This window comes from Salmo salar, chromosome 04 (genome assembly GCF_965601325.2).
Source record: "Salmo salar chromosome 04, fSalSal1, whole genome shotgun sequence".
Lineage (NCBI taxonomy): Eukaryota > Metazoa > Chordata > Actinopteri > Salmoniformes > Salmonidae > Salmo > Salmo salar.
In genome coordinates, this window is record NC_138294.1 from 782,501 (window position 1) to 792,500 (window position 10,000).

General features: G+C 45.0%; 1 protein-coding gene across 1 annotated transcript in view; it reads left to right on the forward strand.

Annotated features, from left to right (window-relative positions):
• The window catches only part of LOC106592297 (G protein-coupled receptor kinase 6), a 99,662-nt gene that overhangs the window by 65,108 nt on the left and 24,554 nt on the right, over positions 1-10,000 (forward strand). Inside the window, 1 exon segment of the mRNA XM_045716300.2 lies at positions 4,537-4,629. Within this exon segment, the coding sequence (XP_045572256.2) occupies positions 4,537-4,629 (93 nt within the window).

A 10,000-nucleotide genomic window follows, 5' to 3' on the forward strand; every position in this document is an offset into this window, starting at 1 on the left:
CCTCGGGACAACTGGAATCTCTCTCTGACGTACCAGGTCTCTCCCTCGGGACAACTGGAATCTCTCTCTGACGTACCAGGTCTCTCCCTCGGGACAACTGGAATCTCTCTGTGACGTACCAGGTCTCTCCCTCGGGACAACTGGAATCTCTCTCTGACGTACCAGGTCTCTCCCTCGGGACAACTGGAATCTCTCTCTGACGTACCAGGTCTCTCCCTCGGGACAACTGGAATCTCTCTGTGACGTACCAGGTCTCTCCCTCGGGACAACTGGAATCTCTCTGTGACGTACCAGGTCTCTCCCTCGGGACAACTGGAATCTCTCTCTGACGTACCAGGTCTCTCCCTCGGGACAACTGGAATCTCTCTCTGACGTACCAGGTCTCTCCCTCGGGACAACTGGAATCTCTCTGTGACGTACCAGGTCTCTCCCTCGGGACAACTGGAATCTCTCTCTGACGTACCAGGTCTCTCCCTCGGGACAACTGGAATCTCTCTCTGACGTACCAGGTCTCTCCCTCGGGACAACTGGAATCTCTATCTGACGTACCAGGTCTCTCCCTCGGGACAACTGGAATCTCTCTGTGACGTACCAGGTCTCTCCCTCGGGACAACTGGAATCTCTCTCTGACGTACCAGGTCCCTCCCTCGGGACAACTGGAATCTCTCTCTGACGTACCAGGTCCCTCCCTCGGGACAACTGGAATCTCTCTCTGACGTACCAGGTCTCTCCCTCGGGACAACTGGAATCTCTCTCTGTGACGTACCAGGTCTCTCCCTCGGGACAACTGGAATCTCTCTCTGACGTACCAGGTCTCTCCCTCGGGACAACTGGAATCTCTCTCTGACGTACCAGGTCTCTCCCTCGGGACAACTGGAATCTCTCTCTGACGTACCAGGTCCCTCCCTCGGGACAACTGGAATCTCTCTCTGACGTACCAGGTCTCTCCCTCGGGACAACTGGAATCTCTCTCTGTACCAGGTCCCTCCCTCGGGACAACTGGAATCTCTCTCTGTACCAGGTCCCTCCCTCGGGACAACTGGAATCTCTCTCTGTACCAGGTCCCTCCCTCGGGACAACTGGAATCTCTCTCTGACGTACCAGGTCTCTCCCTCGGGACAACTGGAATCTCTCTCTGACGTACCAGGTCTCTCCCTCGGGACAACTGGAATCTCTTTCTGACGTACCAGGTCTCTCCCTCGGGACAACTGGAATCTCTCTCTGTACCAGGTCTCTCCCTCGGGACAACTGGAATCTCTCTCTGACGAACCAGGTCTCTCCCTCGGGACAACTGGAATCTCTCTCTGTACCAGGTCTCTCCCTCGGGACAACTGGAATCTCTCTCTGACGTACCAGGTCTCTCCCTCGGGACAACTGGAATCTCTCTGTGACGTACCAGGTCTCTCCCTCGGGACAACTGGAATCTCTCTGTGACGTACCAGGTCTCTCCCTCGGGACAACTGGAATCTCTCTGTGACGTACCAGGTCTCTCCCTCGGGACAACTGGAATCTCTCTGTGACGTACCAGGTCTCTCCCTCGGGACAACTGGAATCTCTCTCTGTGACGTACCAGGTCTCTCCCTCGGGACAACTGGAATCTCTCTCTGTACCAGGTCCCTCCCTCGGGACAACTGGAATCTCTCTGTGACGTACCAGGTCTCTCCCTCGGGACAACTGGAATCTCTCTGTGACGTACCAGGTCTCTCCCTCGGGACAACTGGAATCTCTCTCTGACGTACCAGGTCTCTCCCTCGGGACAACTGGAATCTCTCTCTGTGACGTACCAGGTCTCTCCCTCGGGACAACTGGAATCTCTCTCTGTGACGTACCAGGTCTCTCCCTCGGGACAACTGGAATCTCTCTCTGACGTACCAGGTCTCGCCCTCGGAACAACTGGAATCTCTCTCTGACGTACCAGGTCTCTCCCTCGGGACAACTGGAATCTCTCTGTGACGTACCAGGTCTCTCCCTCGGGACAACTGGAATCTCTCTGTGACGTACCAGGTCTCTCCCTCGGGACAACTGGAATCTCTCTCTGATGTACCAGGTCTCTCCCTCGGGACAACTGGAATCTCTCTCTGACGTACCGGGTCTCTCCCTCGGGACAACTGGAATCTCTCTCTGACGTACCGGGTCTCTCCCTCGGGACAACTGGAATCTCTCTGTGACGTACCAGGTCTCTCCCTCGGGACAACTGGAATCTCTCTCTGTGACGTACCAGGTCTCTCCCTCGGGACAACTGGAATCTCTCTCTGTGACGTACCAGGTCTCTCCCTCGGGACAACTGGAATCTCTCTCTGATGTACCAGGTCTCTCCCTCGGGACAACTGGAATCTCTCTCTGATGTACCAGGTCTCTCCCTCGGGACAACTGGAATCTCTCTCTGACGTACCAGGTCTCTCCCTCGGGACAACTGGAATCTCTCTGTGACGTACCAGGTCTCTCCCTCGGGACAACTGGAATCTCTCTCTGACGTACCAGGTCTCTCCCTCGGGACAACTGGAATCTCTCTCTGACGTACCAGGTCTCTCCCTCGGGACAACTGGAATCTCTCTCTGTGACGTACCAGGTCTCTCCCTCGGGACAACTGGAATCTCTCTCTGTGACGTACCAGGTCTCTCCCTCGGGACAACTGGAATCTCTCTCTGTGACGTACCAGGTCTCTCCCTCGGGACAACTGGAATCTCTCTCTGTGACGTACCAGGTCTCTCCCTCGGGACAACTGGAATCTCTCTCTGTGACGTACCAGGTCTCTCCCTCGGGACAACTGGAATCTCTCTGTGACGTACCAGGTCTCTCCCTCGGGACAACTGGAATCTCTCTGTGACGTACCAGGTCTCTCCCTCGGGACAACTGGAATCTCTCTGTGACGTACCAGGTCTCTCCCTCGGGACAACTGGAATCTCTCTCTGACGTACCAGGTCTCTCCCTCGGGACAACTGGAATCTCTCTGTGACGTACCAGGTCTCTCCCTCGGGACAACTGGAATCTTGGAACGCCGTTTGGAGTAGCGGAACGTTACTTTGGAAAAACGATTCTATTCTCAGTCTGGGTTAGAGACATGAGCTGGGACAGATGCAAGAATGTTTGTTTCTGTGTGTGTGTGTGTAAACGCACACATATTCGTATGTGAGGGGCTAGAAAACAGGTTTTGTGTGCTTTTAAACAGTTTACTACAGTTCAGTTTGAAGGGGTTATGACAGTTCAAATAGGCAGTATAGTGCACTGAACAACAATATAAACAGAACGTGTCTCACATTTAGTGCACAAATGTGTTTACATCCCTGTTAGTGAGCATTTCTCGTTTGCCCCAAGATAATCCATCCACCTGACAGGTGTGGCATATCAAGAAGCTGATTAAACAGCATGATCATTACATAGGTGCACCTTGTGCTGGGGGGGGGGGGGCAATAAAAGGCCACTTTTTAAATGTGCAGTTTTGTCAAGCAACACAATGCCACAGATGTGTTTCAAGCATGCAATTGGCATGCTGACTGCAGGAATGTCCACCAATGCTGTTGCCAGAGAATTGAATGTTCATGTGTCTACCATACACCACCTCTAACGTCTCTACCATAAGCCGCCTCCAATAGCCTTCTACTGGTTAAAGACACCATGATTACACTAGCACTAAGATACAGAATGAACATTTACTGTAGTGTTTTGGGGGGGATCAGAAGTGATGTGTGTTTCTCTCTCTCTCTCTCTCTCTCTCTCTCTCTCTCTCTCTCTCTCTCTCTCTCTCTCTCTCTCTCTCATATGCTCTTATAATACACACACACACACACACACACACACACACACACACACACACACACACACGCGCCTGGCTGGGTGTGCTTTTCCAGTGGACCTCCCGTTGTTTCTAAAGCGTTTCTGGGAATTCCAGTTTCCTGGTTGAACTGTTTGGAATGTTCTGTCTTTCAGACGTACTTCACGCTTCTTTTCATTTCATCCTCTCTATTCTGGAGCTCAGCTTTCAGTAGGGCACATGGATACACACTCACGCACCAACACACACATTCACACATACGCACAAACAGATGAAAACACGGTATCTGTTTTTGATAAAGTGTGTGTGTGTGTAACAGTTTAAGTGTGTTATTCTCATGGGAAAAGAGGAATGTCTGAGTTACCTGGTCATTCTATAAACCTGAACATCAGAGAGAAGGTTAGAAATGGTTGATAAAAGATTAGGGATGGTTAATATAAGGTTAAGGATTGTTGATATAAGGTTACAATGTGTTGATAAAAGGTTGGAGATGGTTGGTTTAAAGATGTTATATTTAAAGTTGTGGACCAAAAGGTTTGGGGAGACAGAATGGTGGAGAGTTTGGTTTGGTTGGAGAAAGTGGATTTTAGATTTGGTTGTAATGGGGGATTGGTGTCTTGGATATGTTTAACTCAGTGTTTTTTCCTCTCTGTTTCTTTCCATCTCTCTCTCTCTCTCTCTCTCTCTCTCTCTCTCTCTCGTTCTCTCTCTCTCGTTCTCTCTCTCTCTCTCTCTCTTTCTCTTTCTCTTTCTCTTTTCTCCAGTATTGTTCGGGAGTACCTGAGCGGCGCTCCGTTCTCCTCCTACCAGGAGACCATGTACTTCTCTCGCTTTCTGCAGTGGAAGTGGCTGGAGAGGTGGGTCATGAGTCAGTCGATCAATGTACTTTCTCTCTCACGTAGGGTTCCACAGTGCCCTTCAGAAAGTATTCAACCCCCCTTTTACTTTCCCCACATGTTGTTGTGTTACAGCCTGAATTTTAAATGGATTCAATTGAGATTTTTGTGTCACTGGTCTACACACAATAATCCATAATGTCAAAGTAGAATTTTAGTTTGTAGAAAATGTTCACAATTAATAAATGAATAAGTATTAAGTAAAAAAAAAATGCTTAAGTCACACGTTAAGAAATTAAACGTACAAGACCGATATCACCCCGAATTAAAGAGAAAACAAAGAGTTAGATTGAAGAGAGGACAGAAGGTAAATTGACAACCTGTGGTTAGATCATTGGACTAGTAACCGAAAGGTCGCTAGATCGTTATCCCTGAGCTGACAAGGTACAAATCTGTCGTTCTGCCCCTGAACAAGGCAGTTAACCCACTGTTCTTGGGCCATCATTGTAAATAAGAATTTGTTCTTAACTGACTTGCCTCATTAAATGAAGGATAAATAAAATAAATAAATAAAAAGTTGCATGGACTCACACTGTGTTCAGTAATAGTAGTTAACATGATTAGTTTTTAATGACTTCCCCATCTCTGTACCCTACACATACAATTATCTGTAAGGCCCCTCAATCCAGTAGGGAATTTCAAACAAATAACATTGTAATTACCCTACAATAATAAACTAAACAACGAGTGAAAAGTAGGAAGCCTGAACAGAATAAAACATATTCCAAAACATGCTTCCTGTTTGCAACAAGGCACTAAAGTAATACTGCAAAGAAATGAACTTTATGTCCTGAATACAAAGTGTCGTGTTTGATTTGCCCAGAACATATCACTGACTATCACTCAGTGTGTTTTTAAGCATGGTGGTGGCTGCATCATGTTATGGGTATGACTGTCATCAGCAAGGACCTAGAGGATTTTTTTAGGATAAAAAATAAATACAGTTTAACACAGGCTAGAGGAAAACCTGCTTCAGTCTGCTTTACACCAGACACTGGGAGAGGAATTCACCTTTCAGCAGGACAATAACCTACAACACAAAGCCAATTACACATTGGAGTTTCTTACCAAGAAGACGGTGAATGTTCCTGAGTAGCCTAGTTACAGTTTTGACTGAAATCTACTTGAAAATCTATGGCTGAAAATGGCTGTCTAACAATGATCAAGAACCAACTTGACAGAGATTGAAGAATTCTTTTTAAAACAATAATGTGAAAGAATATATACAATCCAGGTGTGTAAAGCTCTTAGACTTACCCAGAAAGACTCACAGCTCTTAGAGACTTACCCAGAAAGACTCACAGCTCTTAGAGACTTACCCAGAAAGACTCACAGCTCTTAGAGACTTCCCCAGAAAGACTCACAGCTCTTAGACTTACCCAGAAAGACTCACAGCTCTTAGAGACTTCCCCAGAAAGACTCACAGCTCTTAGACTTACCCAGAAAGACTCACAGCTCTTAGAGACTTACCCAGAAAGACTCACAGCTCTTAGAGACTTACCCAGAAAGACTCACAGCACTTAGAGACTTACCCAGAAAGACTCACAGCTCTTAGAGACTTACCCAGAAAGACTCACAGCTCTTAGAGACTTACCCAGAAAGACTCACAGCTCTTAGAGACTTACCCAGAAAGAATCACAGCTCTTAGAGACTTACCCAGAAAGACTCACAGCTCTTAGAGACTTACCCAGAAAGACTCACAGCTCTTAGAGACTTACCCAGAAAGACTCACAGCTCTTAGAGACTTACCCAGAAAGACTCACAGCTCTTAGAGACTTACCCAGAAAGACTCACAGCTCTTAGAGACTTACCCAGAAAGACTCACAGCTCTTAGAGACTTACCCAGAAAGACTCACAGCTCTTAGAGACTTACCCAGAAAGACTCACAGCTCTTAGAGACTTACCCAGAAAGACTCACAGCTCTTAGACTTACCCAGAAAGACTCACAGCTCTTAGAGACTTACCCAGAAAGACTCACAGCTCTTAGAGACTTACCCAGAAAGACTCACAGCTCTTAGAGACTTACCCAGAAAGACTCACAGCTCTTAGCGACTTACCCAGAAAGACTCACAGCTCTTAGCGACTTACCCAGAAAGACTCACAGCTCTTAGCGACTTACCCAGAAAGACTCACAGCTCTTAGCGACATACCCAGAAAGACTCACAGCTCTTACAGACTTACCCAGAAAGACTCACAGCTCTTAGCGACATACCCAGAAAGACTCACAGCTCTTACAGACTTACCCAGAAAGACTCACAGCTCTTAGAGACTTACCCAGAGACTCACAGCTGTAATCACTGCCGAAGGTGATTCTAACATGTATTGACTCAGGGGGTTGAGTAAAGTAGCCTCTTTGGACCGGTTTCCCGGACATACAGCAAGCCTAGTCCTAGAATAAAAAGATGATCTGTTGAAAGTGCTTTTTAGTCCAAGATTATAATCTGGTTGTTAACCTCTTGGGGCTAGGTGGGACGCTAGCGTGCCACCTGTGGTGCACTCCATCAACAGCAGGTGCATTTCAAGAGCGGCAAATTTGAATCCAAATAAATGTCAAAATTCAAATTTTTCAAAAATACAACTATGTTACACCATTTGAAAGATAAACATCTCCTTAATCTAACCACGTTTTACGATTTCAAAAAGGTTTTACGGCGAAAGCATAAATTTAGAGTATGTTAGGACAGTACATTTACAAGAGTTGTGTGTAATGTTTTGTCAAGTCAAAGACAGGGTCACCAAAACCATAAAACCAGCTAAAATGATACACTAACCTTTTACAATCTCCATCAGATGACACTCCTAGGACATTATGTTAGACAATGCATGCATTTTTAGTTCTATCAAGTTCATATTTATATACAAAAACAGCGTTTTACTATGGCATTGATGTTGAGGAAATCGTTTCCCTCCAATAACCGGCAGTCAAGTCAGCGTCACAAATTAAATAATTAAAATTAGAAAACATTGGTAAAATATTATATTGTCATTTAAAGAATTATAGATTTACATCTTTTGAACGCAATCAACTTGCCAGATTTAAAAATAACCTTACTGGGAAATCACACTTTGCAATAATCTGAGCACTGTGCCCAGAAAAATACGCGTTGCGATACAGACTAGACGTCATGTTGGGGAGATCTAAAATCGAAAATACTATGTAAATAATCCATTACCTTTGATTCTCTTCATCAGATGTCACTTCCAGGTATCACAGGTCCATAACGAATGTAGTTTTGTTCAAAAAAGCTCATCATTTATGTCCAAAAATCTCCGTCTCGTTAGCACATGATGTAAGCCAGCCGGACTTCTCGTCATGAACGAGGGGAAAAAATATATTTCCGTTCGTTCAAACATGTCAAACGTTGTATAGCATAAATCATTAGGGCCTTTTTTAACCAGAACATGAATAATATTCAAGGTGGACGAATGCATAGCCTTTTATAACGTATTGGAACGAGGGTACCCAACATGAAGTAGCGCGCCAGGTGTCTAATGGGACATCACCGTTCCATGGCTCTTGTTCGGTCAGATCTCCCTCCAGAAGACTCAAAACACTTTGTAAAGGCTGGTGACATCTAGTGGAAGCAATAGGAAGTGCCAAAATATTCCTAAACCCCTGTGTTTTTCAATGGGATAGGTTTAAAATCAATACAACACATCAGGTATCCACTTCCTGTCAGAAAATGTCTCAGGGTTTTGCCTGCCAAATGAGTTCTGTTATACTCACAGACACCATTCAAACAGTTTTGGAAACTTTAGAGTGTTTTCTATCCATATATAATAAGTATATGCATATTCTAGTTACTGGGTAGGATTAGTAACCAGATTAAATCGGGTACATTTTTTTTATCCAGACGTGCAAATGCTGCCCCCTAGACCCAACAGGTTAAATAAAATAAATGTTCTGTCAATCCATGAATCAATCAAATGTATTTATAAATCCTTCTTACATCAGCTGATATCTCAAAGTGCTGTACAGAAACCCAGCCTAAAACCCCAAACAGCAAGCAATGCAGGTGTAGAAGCACGGTGGCTAGGAAAAACTCCCTAGAAAGGCCAGAACCTAGGAAGAAACCTAGAGAGGAACCAGGCCATGACGTGTGGCCAGTCACACACATTCCTTTCTTTCCTTTCTGTATGAAAGCTGAAACACACCATCTCTCTCTCTCCGTCCTACAGTCAACTAGTAACCTTCTGTATGATAACTAAAACACACCATCTCTCTCTCTCCGTCCTACAGTCAACTAGTAACCTTCTGTATGATAACTAAAACACACCATCTCTCTCTCTCCTACAGTCAACTAGTAACCTTCTGTATGATAACTAAAACACACCATCTCTCTCTGTCCTACAGTCAACTAGTAACCTTCTGTATGATAACTAAAACACCATCTCTCTCCGTCCTACAGTCAACTAGTAACCTTCTGTATGATAACTAAAACACACCATCTCTCTCTCTCCTACAGTCAACTAGTAACCTTCTGTATGATAACTAAAACACCATCTCTCTCCGTCCTACAGGCAACTAGTAACCTTCTGTATGATAACTAAAACACACCATCTCTCTCTGTCCTACAGTCAACTAGTAACCTTCTGTATGATAACTAAAACACAATCTCTCTCCTACAGTCAACTAGTAACCTTCTGTATGATAACTGAAACACACCATCTCTCTCTCTCTCCTACAGTCAACTAGTAACCTTCTGTATGATAACTAAAACACACCATCTCTCCCTCTCTCCTACAGTCAACTAGTAACCTTCTGTATGATAACTAAAACACACCATCTCTCTCTCTCCTACAGTCAACTAGTAACCTTCTGTATGATAACTAAAACACCATCTCTCTCTCCTACAGTCACCTAGTAACCTTCTGTATGATAACTAAAACACACCATCTCTCTCTCTCTCCTACAGTCAACTAGTAACCTTCTGTATGATAACTAAAACACCATCTCTCTCTGTCCTACAGTCAACTAGTAACCTTCTGTATGATAACTAAAACACCATCTCTCTCTCTCTGTCCTACAGTCAACTAGTAACCTTCTGTATGATAACTAAAACACACCATCTCTCTCTCTCTCCTACAGTCAACTAGTAACCTTCTGTATGATAACTAAAACACCATCTCGCTCTCTCCTACAGTCAACTAGTAACCTTCTGTATGATAACTAAAACACCATCTCTCTCCGTCCTACAGTCAACTAGTAACCTTCTGTATGATAACTAAAACACACCATCTCTCTCTCTCCTACAGTCAACTAGTAACCTTCTGTATGATAACTAAAACACCATCTCTCTCCGTCCTACAGGCAACTAGTAACCTTCTGTAT